The sequence below is a fragment of the Danio rerio genome, chromosome 4 (genome assembly GCF_052040795.2).
Source record: "Danio rerio strain M-AB ecotype USA chromosome 4, GRCz13ab, whole genome shotgun sequence".
In the NCBI taxonomy this organism is placed as follows: Eukaryota; Metazoa; Chordata; class Actinopteri; order Cypriniformes; family Danionidae; genus Danio; species Danio rerio.
The window spans coordinates 10,371,270-10,387,884 of record NC_141024.2 but is presented as its reverse complement, the minus strand read 5'-3'; the positions used below and the strand labels follow the sequence as shown (position 1 = coordinate 10,387,884).

The 16,615-nt window shown below is 34.2% G+C and overlaps 2 protein-coding genes across 4 annotated transcripts; one reads left to right on the top strand and one right to left on the bottom strand.

Moving 5' to 3' along the window:
* Positions 1–496: 496 nt before the first annotated feature.
* On the top strand, positions 497–15,864 carry glt8d2 (glycosyltransferase 8 domain containing 2). 3 transcript variants are annotated; one of them, XM_087247487.1, is made up of 11 exons: positions 497–729; positions 2,763–2,797; positions 4,641–4,730; positions 4,800–4,992; positions 5,824–5,941; positions 6,155–6,242; positions 6,901–7,013; positions 7,435–7,601; positions 7,679–7,791; positions 8,457–8,611; positions 13,766–15,864. In XM_087247487.1, the coding sequence occupies exons 2-11, from the start codon at positions 2,779–2,781 to the stop codon at positions 13,811–13,813; spliced, it is 1,104 nt and encodes a 367-aa protein (XP_087103613.1). In that variant the 5' UTR covers positions 497–729; positions 2,763–2,778; the 3' UTR covers positions 13,814–15,864. The 3 variants fall into 3 exon arrangements, with proteins under 3 accessions (XP_087103613.1, NP_001035020.1, XP_087103614.1); XM_087247488.1 differs by lacking the exon at positions 497–729 and adding an exon at positions 1,237–1,360; NM_001039931.1 differs by lacking the exon at positions 13,766–15,864 and having other exon boundaries at positions 554–729; positions 8,457–8,905.
* Positions 8,997–16,324, bottom strand: hsp90b1 (heat shock protein 90, beta (grp94), member 1). The gene is made up of 18 exons (NM_198210.2): positions 16,193–16,324; positions 15,289–15,391; positions 14,790–14,931; positions 14,588–14,704; positions 13,791–14,122; positions 13,094–13,205; positions 12,892–13,011; positions 12,688–12,804; positions 12,459–12,596; positions 12,302–12,379; positions 11,500–11,565; positions 11,116–11,385; positions 10,775–11,020; positions 10,561–10,697; positions 9,868–9,946; positions 9,628–9,783; positions 9,365–9,457; positions 8,997–9,278 (listed from the first exon to the last, which is right to left on the bottom strand). The coding sequence occupies exons 1-18, from the start codon at positions 16,239–16,241 to the stop codon at positions 9,252–9,254; spliced, it is 2,382 nt and encodes a 793-aa protein (NP_937853.1). The 5' UTR covers positions 16,242–16,324; the 3' UTR covers positions 8,997–9,251.
* Positions 16,325–16,615: the final 291 nt, after the last annotated feature.

Below are 16,615 nucleotides of genomic sequence, written 5' to 3'. Positions count from 1 at the left end.
AGGGATATTTGTTCTTGTTTTAATCATAAACGTGCTTAACATTAATCAATTATTCTGAAAAATAACATTAAAGGAATTTTTGCCTTACAAGTAAATGTATCTAGATTAAAGAAATTTGTTCCTATATTTTTTTTTAATTTCACCCGTATCAACCCTGCAGAAACACCATTAAATGCAGCACTGTAACCACCAACTTATTATTTTTTTTTTGTTAACTGAATAAATGCAATAATTATTAGGCTAATTAGCATTATTATTTATATTATCATTGATATAAAGCATTGTTTCAGAATAGTGTAATTTATATTTTTATATTTCCAGTTATATTTTAGAATAGCGTAAATTATTCGTTATTAAAAAAATAACAATAAACGCACCATTAGTAATAAATTATATAATAAGTAGTAAAATAATACAATTATGCTGGCATAAATATTATTATCATCCAGTCCACGCCCACTTTTGCTAAATGACAAATGTTCAGACGTCCCCTTGTAAGACACAGATTTGAGACAGAGGGATGTGAGGGTTTCGGAGATGTTGTGGGGAAACCAGCTTAAAAATGTGTAGCTAGTCTTCATGAGGGTAAATAAAGGAAAATTAACACACGGCATCTGCAAGTTTCACTGGACGTACATTACATTGACCACGCCCACTCCATGGGACGCTATCGCATAGATTATATGAACGTTACACTCGACGTCTTCTGAGATTAAACTGGAAATTCTGGTAAGTGGTCAGCATAAACAACTAAAATAACAAGGAAAGTCTTGTTTTTTTGGTCTTATTTTGGCATGTATGTTATATTTTAATGTACTAACCACTTATTTTGATAACTATTAGTCATATTTGGTTATCTTTGTGACATTGTTTTGGTCTTCTGACAGGGAAAAACTGCTAACGTAACGTTATCGCTCGTTTCTAAAAGATTAGTGTCATTTAAGATAATGCTATCTAAAGTAAGAAAGACATTACAGGTGATAATTGTCATTAAAAGGCATAATGTAACAGCACATGAACGTACATTAAACAAATTATGCATACCTAATCTGTGGTTGTAGTGTTGACTTACTTTGGTAAATATTCATGAGCTTTCAGAGAGAATTCAGATTTATTCTACATTCAAAGAGTCACTTCTTTTAGTAGCCTAGTTCACATATTCCTAAGCAAAAACACAATGTAAGGTTTTGCTTGCAGATTATTGTATAATTTGTTTTTGTTTTTCTCCTATGTGAGACAGAACAATTGTGATTCAGAATGAGGAGAGAACGAAATGAAATAGATAACTGAGAGTCAAGGCTTAGTGAAGAATGCCATGAGGAAGGAAAGGCCAGGAGACTCCTGATAAACAGTCCCACATGTGCGCAAAAATCTCAAGAGACACAAAATACATTTTGGACACATGATCATAAACCTGTGATGCCATTAACGTTTAAAAAAGATAAAAAATGATGTACGTCTTCATCAAGTCCATAAGTCATAATTAAGCGGGTCAAGACCGTTTGAATTCTGCATCAAATCAAACAGACACAATTTGAACTCACTTTTGTCAACATAAAAATATTGAGAAAATGATTTTTATTACTGTGCATAAACAACTTGAACCATATAACTAATTTCTTATAATAACATAACATAGCAATATTAATATTAGGGATGTCAGTAGTTTTAAAATATCTGCAAAATATAATACTCACGTAATTAATACACTGTAAAAAGATTAGTTGCTTTGCGCTAAGAAAGTAAACTCAGTGTAACTTGTAACTGATAAGTCGACTTAACTTTTTTTTTAAAATTATGCACATAATTAATTTACTTATTCATTTCAAGCCAACAGATTTACTCAACTTTTTAAGTAGTCAACTAATCGCTATTTGCAATGTGAAAATACTTGAAAACATTTAATAACTCTAACTGATATTTCAAATTATGCATGTTAAAGACACAATTCCCACTATTGTTATAATGTAATCTATCATAACTAATATATTAAAGTATTTAATTTAATTTACAATTTATGCACAATAAAGAAACAATTTCCACTTTTGTTATAATGTAATCTATCGAAACTAATATATTTAAAGTATGTAATTCAAAAATTATGCATGTTTTTTTTCTTTTTTTTTTCTTTTTTCTTTTTTCCTTTATTTAGCCAGGAGATCACATTGACACAGTACTGTCTCTTCTTCCAGTGAGACCTGGTCAAGATGGCAGGCAGCACATAAAATGTTAAATACACAATTTCCACTAGTTGTTGTAATCTATCATAATTAATATATTTAAATATATTATTTTATTTAAAAATGTATGCACATTAAAGACACAATTTCCACTAGTTGTTGCAATGAAATCTATCAAAAATAAACTATTATATTAAAGTATTTAATTTTAAATTTTTGCACATTTAAGACACAATTTCCACTAGTTGTTGCAATGAAATCTATCATAACTAAACTAATATATTAAAGTATTTAATTTAATTAACAATATATTCACATTTAAGACAAAAATCACTCGTTATTCTAATGTAATCTATCATATTAAGATATTTAATTCAATTTACAATTTATGCATGTTTTAGACACAATTTCCACTAGATGTTGTAATCTATCAAAACTAAAATATTTAATTTCATTTACAATTTAAGACACAATTGCCACTAGTCATTGTTATGCAATCTATCATAGCTAATATAATATTGTATATTTAAATATGACAGTGCAAAATATTACCAATATCCTCATTTTAATCTCCCTTTACAGATGCTGAAGATGAAAAATGCCTTTGCTGAGGAAAAGTAAGTAACAAATTCAAGTTTTGCAGATTGTGTTTCCACGTCTACACACAAAGTTGTTTATTGCATCGCTGTTTGACAATCCATGGAAACGCATCCAAGTTCATTATATCAGTCACACTCCAAATCCAAAACTTGATACAATTAAAAGTCTGACATACATGATATTAGATCATTCTCTGAGTCTATCTGAGAGCACACTGGGATTATTTAGGGTCTCACTTTGCTTCGCTGTCCTGCAAAACTGGAATGTGTGTTTTCTGAAGTGGAGGAGGGTCAGTCCCACCGGCCGTACCAAAGAAAATGAGGTAACCAGGCAAATTTGGAGCCATAAAAGTGATGTATTGTAGCAGCGTCTCTGGAAATCCTACTCTTTACTTCACATTTACTTACTGCTATTTGTGTTTCTTGGTTTTACAAAGGCCTGGTGAGAGTTTGTAAAGGCATGTTTTACATTAGTCATGGAGTAAAATGCAACAAATTACACAGATGTTTACTTTATCTTCTCAGCTGACCTCAGCCTGGACACTGTTTGAGCTCAAACCGCCCACAAAGACATTTAGCTCAGATTTCACAATTTTTGTTTGTTTTAATTTTTTGTCTTTTATTGTCACGAACAGTAAAAATAGTTACGTTTATTATACAGAAAAAAATAAATAGCTAAAAAATTCTATAATAAAAAATAAATATTTAAAAAAATAATAAAAAAATAAACCCTTTATTATACAGAATGCAATTTATATGGAAAGAATTGCCATAATTCTACCGTTTTAATTAAATAGTTGAGCTTTTATTTGATTTTTAAATATATTTTAAATGCTACTCTCTTTTATTTTATTTTATTTTATTTTTAGTTCGGATAGCATATTTTTGTGTTTTTTGATTCTTTTTTTGTATTTCAATATCTAATCATATATTGGATTGAGATTTTATTATATTTTATAATGTAACTGTTATTATTTTTTATTTTATTTATAATATATTATTAATATATTTTATTATACTATTTTATGCACAACTAGTGTTAAACTGTTATATATTTACATTTTTATTTATTTAATAATAATTATTATATATTATGTATCATTTATTATTTGAGTATTGAATTTTTTTTGTTATTGTTTGTTTGTGTATTTGCATGCATTTTTGTATTTATTTACATAATAATATTAGTAATCTTTTTACATCAACTTAACATATTTAGTTCCTACATTTCATTTTTTAAGCTCAGGATTTTGATCTGTATTTATATTCTATTTCAAATTAGCTTTATTTTAATTTCCCAGAAATGTTTTAAATTAAGTTTTCAATGGCAAACACAGCTGACATGTTAGTAGTTGACAAAACTATGGTAGCACGTTCGCATCACAGCAAGAAGGTCGCTGGTTCGAGTGTGGAGTTTTCATGTTCTCTCCGTGTTTGCGTGGGTTTCCTTAGGGTTCTCCGGTTTCCCCCACAAGTTCAAAGAGTTGTGCTATAGGTGAATTGGGTAGGCTAAATTGTCCGTAGTGAATGTGTGCGAATGAGTGTGTATGGATGTTTCCCAGTGATGGGTTGCAGCTAGAAGGGCATCCTCTGCGTAAGTTGGTGGTTCATTCCGCTGTGGCGACCCCAGATTAATAAAGGGAATAAGCAGAAAAGAAAAAGAATGAATGAGTTTAAAAATTAGCTATTCATTAGATGGATACGTTTGTTTTTTTACTTACTGGTGATGCACCGATAGTCCCAAAAATCATACATAGTATTATAATGACCTCTAGTGGACATTGTTTAATTTTATGCAGCATTTTAAATAATTGCAACGTTATGACTTTTATTTTTCTGTCTCTATCTCTGTGTGTGCCAGTCAATCGTGGCCTTCTCATTCTGCTGGTTCTGGTGGCTTTTGCTCTTCTGTATAATAAGACCAGACTACAGACATTGCCCAAGTATCCAGGTACTAATGTATGCACATGTATATGGATGTTGTCAGCTTGTTATGTTAATCTTATTGTGCTTTATACAGTGCTCAAGAAAGAGGAGGCTGATACAGGCGCGAAGGATGAGAAAGAGGTGGAGACTGATGTTCCTGTGCTCATCTGTGCTTCAGAAGAGCGTATTGGTGCATCGATGACTGTCATCAACAGCGTCTACAGCAACAGTCAAGCCAGAGTTTTCTTCTACATAGTCACGCTAAGAGATGCCATTAAAAAGATAAGGTGCCTGGATTAACCTTAACCTCACACACTTGGTTGAATTGTTTCTTGACTAAAAAAAATGATTATATATATATATATATATATATATATATATATATATATATATATATATATATATATATATATATATAAATAGTATAATATACTTACAAAAATTAAAAGTATTGCCATAAAAACGTTTGCGTCATAGTACTGAATTGTTTTATTGGACAATTTTTTTTTTTGAAAAGTAGATAAGCCTATTTATTTGCCTATTTTTTATGGTTATTTGAATTTGATTTGCATTTAACATGTTCTTCTGCTTTCTTTTTTCTTCTTTGTTTTACAGTTGAAAACTCTTGCAATTGTTTATATAATAAATGTTTTACTGTAGAAATTTAATTAAATATTATTAATTACAATAAATTATGTATATTATTTAACTACACATTTAAAATATATATAAATTAACCAAATATATATGCAATTTAACCAAATACACAGTCAAATTGTGAATATAATAGTTTATTAATATTGTACTCATTATATTAATACATTTTTAATTGCCATTAGTAATTTTGCTTTAAATTATTTTTGTTCATTTAGTTCATCTAATATTATTCAGGTTTATTTGTTAATTAGTTCATCTAATATTTATTTGATTTAATTTCAGCTTCATTTTAATTAGTTGTTTTATCATTTTTGTGGTATAGCTTACAATAGTTGAATTTGGAAATGTATAATATGTCCACCCTTAATCAATCCACCCTTTACGTGTCTATAAGAGAAATTAGAGACATGCTCAGTCAATAAATGTCATCAATAAGCAATTTTTTTCCTGCACTCAAACAGGGAATACATAGAGAAAACCAAGCTGAGAAATATCAGATACAAGATCCTGGAATTCAATCCAATGGTTCTGAAGGGAAAAGTCCACCCAGACTCATCCCGACCAGAACTGCTGCATCCTGTGAGTCTTGCTTTTTACAGCCACAGTTTAAGCCTAATTTAAGTAAACTCTTCATCATTTCTGGTATACTAGGTGTGATGACGTATTACATGACATGACCAAAGATGTACACCCTAAACTGACGTGTCATTTTCTAACGCAAACATTGACTGATTGTTAAAGGTTTAACCGTGCCATATTGTTTCTTGTTCCTGCTTTTTATTTGTGTTGCAGCTTAACTTCGTGAGGTTCTACCTTCCGCTTCTTGCTATTGAAAATCACAAGCGGATAGTTTACCTGGATGATGATGTCATAGTTCAAGGTAAAATGGTGTAAACTTGATGCTTGTTGGTTTGATACAAAAGCATTCATCGTCAGTATGATTGTGGAAGGATGATCTCGTATATAAAGTGCATTTATTAAGATATTATGTCTGAATCACACATCACAATCCAAATGCTCCGATGTTAAAAGTGAAAACCAAAATGTACTAATAAGAATAAAAATAAATAGTAAAAAAAAAAAAAAAAACCTTTATTATACAGAATATTATTTATTCAGAAAATATTGCTGTAATTCTACTGTTTCAGTGTTTAATCATATTCAGTTATATAATTGAGTTTTTATTTTATATATTTTTATATTTTAAATATTATTTGATTTTATTTTTAGTTTAAATATTTTTTTTTCTCAGATTATAAAAGTGAAAAACAAAAGGGACTAGTAATAAATAAAAAATAACGGAGGTAATTTTTATATCCATGATTATTCTCAGACACTCAGTGATTCATCTTTAATAAATGATTAAATTATTAGTGCCTGGGATGCAGAGATATTCAACACCATGATTTGATCAAATATTTACTTTAATATGTGTTCAGACTCATAATAAGCTATTGAGATTTATATACATATTTCCATACATCATAAATGAACAAATGGATTATAATGACAGATTTTTGATGTGTTTGAACACCCAGGAGATATACAGGAACTGTATAACATAAAGCTGAAAGAGGGTCACGCTGCTGCATTTGCCTCAGACTGCGATCTGCCCGATACACATGAGATGGTGCGCAGTGTGGGGATGCAGGTATTTCTGGATATAAAGTACAGCTGAAGTCAAAATTATTGTTTTCTTTTTAAATGATGTTTAACAGAGCAAGTTTTTCACAGTATTTCCTATAATATATTTTCTTCTGGAAAAAGTGTTACTTGTTTTATTTCAGCTAGAATAAAAGCAGACTTAATTAAAAAAACATATATATCTAGTAAAATGTTATGTGCTGTGATCATGGCAAAAATAAAACAAATCTGTTATTACAACTAAAAAATTACAACTAAATCTCCTTTTCATTAAATAGAAATTGGAAAAAAATATACAGGGGGGCTAATAATTCAGACATCAACTGTATGCGTTAGTATTTTTTAATGTAGTTAATTGCTTTAGTTAATGTTTCTTGTTTTTTTTTCTTTCTTTTTTTGTGTTGTTCATACACAATCGCCTGTTACAGACAACTTATATGGGCTTTTTGGACTACCGCAAAGAGGAAGTCCGAGAGCTGGGCATCAATCCCAGCGAATGCTCCTTTAATCCAGGTGTTTTTGTGGCGGACGTTGGTGAATGGCAAAGGCAAAAGATAACCAAACAGCTGGAGAAATGGATGGCTAAGAATTTCAGGTGATATATTGGTTCATATTGAGCTCCAATAAAAGATTTTGGAGATTTCTTAAATTTCTTTTCTTATGTGGTTGTAGGGAGAATCTATATAGCAGTGCAGTGGCAGGTGGTGTGGCCACTCCTCCAATGCTCATCGTTTTTCATGATAAATTCACAACCATTGATCCACTGTGGCACATCAGACATCTGGGTAATGAATTGTTTTTAATGAATGCTACATCTCACAAAAAAACCCAACTCCAATTAATGTTGTACAAGTTAATCTGATAAATATTATGCTACATAAACTACATTTAAATTAATTAAATTTAAAAAGTTTAACATATAACCTTTATTTGGATGCACATTTTTAAAGTTGAGAGTACTTCAATATTTTATTATATACACCATTATTGTAAATTAAATTTTGAAATTAAAAACCCCCATTTAACAAAGCATTCAATTTATAAAAAATTTATAGTATAAACCTTTATAATGTCTGTAACTAATCATGTGGTTCAAATTATTTCTGTCATTAGTCTATTCAATTCTGAAATGTGCCATTTTGCAGCACAAAAAAAAAAAAAAAAAAAAAAAAAAAAACCAGCAAATCAGCATATTAGAATAATTTCTGAAATATACTAGACAAGTACTGATGCTGAAATATTTAACAGTCACTGTCATTCTTAACGTTGAAATTTAAATGAAGGTCCATCTACCTATTAGTCTGCTGAAATTCTTTTCTCCTTTATTCAGAAATTTTGTAAATCTTGTAAACTTAACTACAGGTTAAAGTTCTCAGACCTCATTTGTGAGCTTTGAATAAAAGCATCTGCCAGTTGAATTAAAGGAAACATCTGCTTGGGTTTTCTTTAGGCTGGAGTCCTGATACACGGTATCCCAAGACATTCCTCAAAAAGGCAAAGCTACTACACTGGAACGGCCAATTCAAACCCTGGGACTACCCCTGCGTCCATCTAGACCTCTGGGAAAAGTGGTATATCCCAGACCCCACAGGAAAATTCACGCTGGTACGACCTAGACTGAAAAATCCTTAAAGGGACAGATCACCAAAGAGTCAAGTTACTCATCCTTTGAGTTTCAATCTAGAGAGTTTCCTTAAAACAAGATGATATTTAGAAAAAAAATGTTCCCACCTGTAACCAGTGACTTGCACATTACAAACAGATACTATGGAAGTTAATGGTTACAGGTTCAGCTCTTTAAAATATTCTTGTGTGCAACAGAAGACAGCTTTTGAAGCACAAGTGTAAAAATTGAGTAAACTGTGTGAACTATCCCTTTAAATTCAAACTGGACTTTAATCAAAGCACTATTGATGCTGCTAAAATATCCTAAAATGTTATTTAATAGAACTGGTTAACATGACGCAAATTAAGAAATTGCACACAAAAATCCTTTTCCGGAAACATTTAATCGTTCTGTGGACAGGAGTCAGCACTCCACAACTGGGTCAGTTAAATATTAACAAATTTACAATCATGGAGGAATGTAAAAAAAGAAATTGCAAACACAAAAGCAGCGCTTTAAAAAAAACAGCTCCTATCCCCCAAGCCCACCCGCACAGAGAAAAGACAACCGCGTTGACGTCGCCATCTTCACTCTGCATCACAGTCAGACACCCCTTCCCATCCCTTCCAAATTTACACATTACAGCTCATCTTTGGATGTGGCCTCCTGAAACGCAGAGAACATACATATTCAGATATATGAAGACCAGAATTCCAGCTCCTAAAGAGACTTTTGTTTGGAAGGGCACTCACTGATTCCTCTTCTGCTTCATCTGCCTGGACCTCCTCCTCATCCTCAGCTTCCTCTGTCTGTTCTTCTGGTTCCTCCTCTGGCTCTTCCTCTACCTGTAGATGCAACAACAGGATTCTAAGTGTCCTGGTTCTGGGAGTTCCATTAATAAAATCAAGCTCAGTCTGAATGTTTCCGATACCAGGAGATAGACTTATTACATAAAGCAGAGATCTTCACAAGCAGACCTTCAGAATAATCTGATGCTTGATTTGAACATCCATACCTGAGCGTCAAGGTCTACATTCATGCTGAGCCGCAGCATGCGCTCTATTCTTTCTCCGTAGGCTTTGGTGTCTTGGAGCTGGTATCCTGATCGCAGTGTGGCGGTCTCAAACAGCACTACGGCTAAATCTGCGGCCGTCTTATCCTCAGCGTCTTCCTACAACACAAAATGCACAATATATTCATTTGAAATAAGATTGAAGGCACAATTTGCTAGGCTAAATGAGAACGCTTGACTTACGTTGACTCTCCTTAGCATCTCTTTGATGAGTGGATGTTTGGGGTTGATTTCTAATGTCTTCTTTTGGCTTGCATAATAACTAGAATGAACAATATGGGTTTAATTAGGATAAATGGTCATAGTGGTTACAGATTTTTCAATTTTCACATAACATGTTACATTCAATATAAAATATCCAAAATGTAGCAGAATGCAATCAACTCCCCACTTTATTTCAATGCCCCGTTTCTGCAATATTTACTTCATTGTTTTAACAAATGCATAACTTTAACAAGGGAAATGCGGCTAAATTTAAAGTGCTGTTCACAAGCTTGCATTTCCAGTTTTCCACGTTTGAAAGCACATAATAGGTGTAGTAACATTTACGATTGCATGAATTTATTGGACAATTCACACATCACCCACAAAACGCCTACTGTAATGGGATGTGTTGTGAAAATGTGCACCAAAACAATTTTTACATGTACATAATTATACAATTGTTAAAAAAAAAAAAAAAAAAAAAAGATTGCTCAATCATGGCCATCATCTGAATTTTTCCTTTGCTTGCAGTCTAAACAGAAGGGGGTCACGAGAACCCTATTTGTACACGAGTTGAAAATGTTAATGAGTCTTGGGTGACTCCTTTTGATTTGACCATGCATATTAAATTTTAGTTAGGAAGAGGGTCTAATACTTGTTCAAAAGACGTACTTTGTGGAAATGTCTTTTCCTGTCTGGTAAGCCTGAGCTTTCATGATACGTTCCATGTTTCCAGACCATCCATACTGACTGGCAACCAGAGCACATGGAGAGTTTGTCAACCTTTGGGACAAAACAGCCTTCTCGATCTGAAACAGAAGCACATCTTACTATTCATCTGCCACTTTATAATATGCACTACGATGTAATGACAAAATAATCATACTTGTTCCTTCAGGGCCTTATCTTTCATCCAGGTAGTAAGGGGCTCAAACTCTTTCTCCAAAGCTTCCCTCTTTTCCTTGGCCTTATCGCTCTCGTCGAACTTCACACCCTCCTTCGCCACGTTCTGGAAGCGTTTGCCATCAAACTCAGGAAGGGCCTGAATGCAGTACTCATCCACTGGTTCAGTCAGATAGACCACTTCATATCCTTTCTTAAGAAGCTTCTCCACAAATGGAGATGATTCAGCCTAAAAACCAGAAGACAAAATGTTACATGCTGCTACTGGAATACAGAAAGAGTTCTTAAGCAAGTATGGGTGAGATTTAAAAACCATTTAAGCACCTCCTTCCTGCTTGTTCCAGCCATGAAGTAGATCTTGTCCTGCTTCTCCTTCATCCTCTCCACATACTGCTCCAGACTGGACAGCACGGTGTCGCTGTGGGAGGTCTGGAAGCGGAGCAGTTTGGCCAGGCGGGTTCTGTTGGAGTGATCCTCAATCACGCCCAGCTTAATGTTGGTGCCAAACTCTTTCCAGAACTTATCGTTGTACTGCTCCTCAGCGATCTTCTTGATCATATCCAGGGTCTTGCGCACCAGCTTTTTACGGATAACCTGAAGAACAAAATGGGCAGTCATGAGTTTTGAAAGTTATTTAAATTTGCATGTTGTATTGCATTGCGTTTTACATAGTTAATGTTGCTTCGATAAGCAAACGTATAAACTCACCTTGAGCAGTTTGTGTTGCTGCAGAGTCTCTCTGGACACGTTCAGAGGCAGATCGTCAGAGTCCACCTAAGATCAAATTAAGCAAGATGAATCAAAAACAAATTAAAGATTTAGATTTTATACAGCTTTTTTTTTTTCATTACACCACCCGCTTTTGTTAGGAATATCTTAACTCTTAAGCATAAAATTTATTTTAAAAACAAAAATCCCATATATAGCGAGAAAATGCCATTTAGTCCACTTGTTATAGTATTTATATACAATTATAGCTTGTAGTATTATTAAAATGCAACGCATGAAATCCGCTGAAATAGAAGTGATCTTTACTTAAGTAGGGCCAGACAGAATCAGCGGACAGTTTTGCCATTTCTGCTAAGAATTTTGTAAAAAAAAAAAAAAAAATGTATGGGAAATAACTTTGGGAGTATCAAACCTAAAAAACTTAATACATGAAATGAAACAGTTAACGTTTATTTAATGTTTACAATGCAAATCCATCTAGATCTACTTGTTTGGTTAAAGTCTCTCATAATATCTCTACTAAAAGACAGAATATTACTTTACAAACTATTGTGAATAAAACAAACACATATATTAGTCAATATTACTGAAATTAATTAAAAACCTGAATGATTATACATATACACAAGTACATAAATGGACTCGATGGGCTAAAAATCTGCGGAGTTCTACGCACACAGATTCCATGTGGGCCAACTTTTAAGCCAATACACAGGCTAAATGGAACATTTAGCATTATGCATTGCCCAATGAAATGCTAAACTGAAAGACAGGCACTTACAACACCCTTGATGAAGTTGAGGTACTTGGGCATCATGTCATGGAAGTCATCAGTGATGAAGACTCTACGCACGAACAGCTAAATGAAACAAACAAGTCTAATTAGCAACTCGTACCAAAAACAAGTTCCCATTTCTCACTTAATGTTCACAAATTACCTTAATGAAGTCATTCTTCTTGGTGCCATACTCGTCAAAAAGACCTCTGGGTGCAGATGCAGGAACAAAGAGGATGGACTTGAAAGTGACTTCGCCTTCAGCGGTGAAGTGAATGTGTGACAGTGGCTCATCAGTGTCCTGAAATGACAACGATCCAATTGAACTGATCCAGAGGTCGCAGTGGACCATAAAAAGCTAACCATTTGTGCCACACACCGGTTTTACTCACCCTGGAGAAAGTTTTATAGAAGGCTGTATATTCATCTTCCTCCACTTCCTTTGCAGGTCTCTGCCAGATGGGTTTAATGTCATTCATCAGCTCCCAATCCCACACAGTCTTCTCCACCTAAAACAACAAATATTAATTAAAATTCACTGGAAAAAAAGTATAGGATAACTTCTAATGTTGGGTTGAATATCTCCATCTAAAAACCTTCTTAGTCTTTGGTTTGTCCTTGTCTTCCTCCTCTTCCTCAACTTCAGCTTCATCTTCAGTGGCTTCTTCCTTCTCTGCCTCAGCCTCATCCTCAATAGGCTCTTCTACGGTCTCGGTCTGGGAAATGACACAAATCAGTGAGTTTAAGAAGTCCAACATCTGGTTATGTTATAGTGTCTGGGGTCTTTTGTGAACAGACCTTGCTGCTCCATACGTAGATGGGGAAGTTGATGAATTGGGAGTATTTCTTCACCAGGTTCTTAATGGTCTCCAGCTCAAGGTAGTCAGAAGCTTCCTCTTTCATCACCAACCTAACAAACAAGTCACCTTATTAACAGTGTTGCAATCTATTTTTTTGTTTTTATAATATTTTACATTAAGGCTTAGAAACAAGTCATCTTAATGTTGCAATCCATTTTTTTTTACAATATTGTACATTAAGGCTGTAAAATATATTGTTACAGCTTTAATATCACAATGGTCAAAACACATGACCATTATTATTAGTTGCATCGCAAGATCATGAGTATAGTTGACCAGGATCCAGTTTAAAACACATGATTTCTTAAGTCACTGCAAATTAACCATAAAAAGCATCCAAAAAGTAAATTTTTTTTGTTAATAAAAAATTAAATGTATTTATATACACAAAACCCAGAGAAAACCATAAAGCACTGCGTGTTTTTATTTGTAACTTTGCTCTATTATATTCATCAATGCTTGTGATTGGCTTTATATGTAATGTAGATTCACTTCTCTATAAAATTATCCTAATCGGTCAATAATTATGAATTTTCCAATTAGAGCTACTTATTTCAACTGGTTATAATCACACTTAACACTATCTAATTTTTCCCCCAATATTATACAGCCCCGTTTCACATTCAACTGCTTACGTGATGGTGGTGCCTCTGCCTAGAGTGTCTCCACGTGGGTCCTCGATGACAGAGAACTGATTGGAATCAGATTCCCACATGTGCTGGGTGTCGTTGTTGTGCTTGGAAGTGACAATGACCTTATCGGCCACAAGGAAAGCGGAGTAGAAGCCCACACCGAACTGACCAATCAGCTCAGAGGTGGACTGACTGTCGTCCTGCACCTCTGTCATTTTGTTCAGGAACTCGCTGGTTCCAGATTTGGCGATGGTACCAAGGTTCTTCACCAGTTCTTCTTTGGTCATGCCAATACCAGTGTCAGTGATGTGAAGCATATTCTTCTCTTTGTCAGACTGATGAGAGAAGAGTCACACACATGCAGTGAATTTTAGAAGAGCTCTTTTTGATTGCTCTTTTAAAATCATTACCATGTTCTCTTCGTACAATTGATGCTTTTTAAGAATTATTAGCCATAAGCAATCCAGTTTATGTACTTAAAAATTAGTCAGGAGACCGATCACAATATTTTGCCTATTCATTTTTAAGAAAAAGCACACTAACAAGTATGTGCAGTGCATACGTGACCAGTATTGCGTAATCTCAAAAGCAGGTAAAGGATGTATTTACTAAAAGAAAATTTGCATGTTTAAAAGCTTTCGGTCTTACAATTAAGATAAGAAAATGAAAGGAAGAAAGGAAACGCTTCTCAGTCTGCTTCAAGCGCATTTGAATTTCTTTTGCAATGCAAATTCAGACCCAATGTTATATTTCTCTGTAAAACGGAGAGGGTTTCAGATCAGAAGGGTGGCAACACGCACCTTAATTTTAATAGTGAGCTCTTCATTTCCGGCAAGGGCATCTTCATTGGTCAGAGACAGCAGCCGGATCTTATCCAAGGCATCGGAAGCATTAGAGATCAGCTCTCTCAGGAAGATCTTTAGGATGGAAAAGTAAAAATTAGGACACCTTATGCAAAATTTGCAAAGACATGAACTATAACTTTAAACTTCTAACACTCACCTCTTTGTTCTTATATAGAGAATTGATGATCAGTTTCATCATTCGATTCACTTCTGCCTGGAACGCATGCTTTTCTGCTTTATCACGAATTTCCTTTAATTGTGAGGTGTTTAAACCATCTAGCTGAATGGCCTCCTCCTCCCTGTTAGAGATGAGATAGAAACATGAGTGCAAGGGATGCTTCACATATTCCATACTCTTGGGATTTGCCATTTACTCCTGGGTTTTGATAAGATGCATAAACAGATAAACCAGATGTCTAGCCCCACTGGGGATCATTTCTGGCCTTTATGAGGAGCTTTTAGTGACTACATCCAAATGTACCCTCATAAGAAATCAAGTGAGGTTTATTAAGCTTAAAATAGCAGCTAAGATTAGCTTAAAGGATTCATTTACCCCCACTTCAAGATCTGAGCCTAAATAAAGGTCACTAATTTTGGATAATTAAAATTATTGCTCCTTGATCTTTAAAACGAATGAAGTTCAAGTGCATACAAACCTCTGAACAACCTCGTCATCGGTGCGGGATCCGTCTCTGCTCTTCCCAAGGTCCTCTTCTACTGTGCCATCAATGTCAACATCATCATCAGCTTTTACAGATGCTGTAATTATGCAAAATATCAAAGATTAGGACAAAACCACAAATAAAGGGTGCGAGTTGATAAGCACTTTTAATTAACCCAGTAACTAATAGTAAAATAAATGCTGCACTTTGGCATAATTTTATTTGAATGAATGTTTGAGGACTTAGTTTCTAAGCTGGTTTGCTTGGCAAAAACCCCATTATGCACAACAAGGTTGCTTCTACTTGATATGCAAGTTTATATTGTGAAGTCAAATTTGATAAAAGGCCTTCCATATATACACACACGTATGAAGTGTACAGAAATGCTTTGGACTCCAGTGCAGATGATGTTTTTAAAATTACGAGTTAAATCATGTGACAATTAAACATGTTTCAAAATATCAGGTTGGGTTCCTTTGAACGTGAAATTAGATTGCATTGTTCTCAAACAATATTATGTAACTAATTAATCGTATATTTCATTAAATACAAGATCAAATGATTTAATTCAACCTGTCGCAATATAGCTATTATTGATAAGCAGCATATAATAATAATAAGAGGGCCAATTCAATAAGGAAACTTCCAGAAGCACATGCAAGTCAAATTCACTCTCCATGTTTTATTTCCCGTTCGAAACCATTCCAAAATTTAGGAATCGTTAGCATGGCTATACAAGAAGCATTGTTTAAACGTTTATTTCGAATTTTAAAGCATACATGGCAAAAAGAGGAACCGCACAAAGAAGGCAACAGTACAGCAAACACTGTCAAGTTCAAAGCCATCAAATATAATGCAAATCGGCGCATTTCACGGCCGTTTATTAAAATCTACTCACCGAACGCCAAAAGTGCACAGAGGAGACCGATAATCCACAGCCGCCTCATTGTTTTTGAAAGAAAAACGGTTTATTAATGAGACTCAATAGCAGATTAACGCCTTGAGCTTTTGCAGAGCCCTCCACGCCTCGATGAAGTGTTTCAGTGCGTGGACAGGGAGAGAGAAGTCGGCTTTATTAACTCATGCGCTCTAGGGCGGTGCTCTGCTGCTTTCAGCCATTCACTGCACCCCACGCACAACACCGCACCAACCAGAGAGCGATCCGCAGTCGGCGTCGCCCAATCAGCGTCTTACATGTCCGATCCTACACGCTCTATTCGTGGCTCGCGCTGATTGGCTTCACGGGATGTCAATTCATCGAGCGAGTTTTACATGAGGATTCGTCATAGACTGTAAAACTGTTCTGGGAACGGTTGTGGGT

Bases quoted from the DNA above. Each gene is read 5' to 3' on its own strand.
- glt8d2 (XM_087247487.1), top strand. The intron at 5,942-6,154 runs GTGAGTCTTGCT...TTTGTGTTGCAG, and splicing joins GACCAGAACTGCTGCATCCT to CTTAACTTCGTGAGGTTCTA. The intron at 7,792-8,456 runs GTAATGAATTGT...GGTTTTCTTTAG, and splicing joins GTGGCACATCAGACATCTGG to GCTGGAGTCCTGATACACGG.
- hsp90b1 (NM_198210.2), bottom strand. From the start codon at position 16,241: ATGAGGCGGCTGTGGATTATCGGTCTCCTCTGTGCACTTTTGGCGTTC. The intron at 14,705-14,789 runs GTGAGTGTTAGA...TCCATCCTAAAG, and splicing joins CTCTATATAAGAACAAAGAG to ATCTTCCTGAGAGAGCTGAT. The intron at 12,805-12,891 runs GTTTTTAGATGG...TTGTTGTTTTAG, and splicing joins ACAAACCAAAGACTAAGAAG to GTGGAGAAGACTGTGTGGGA.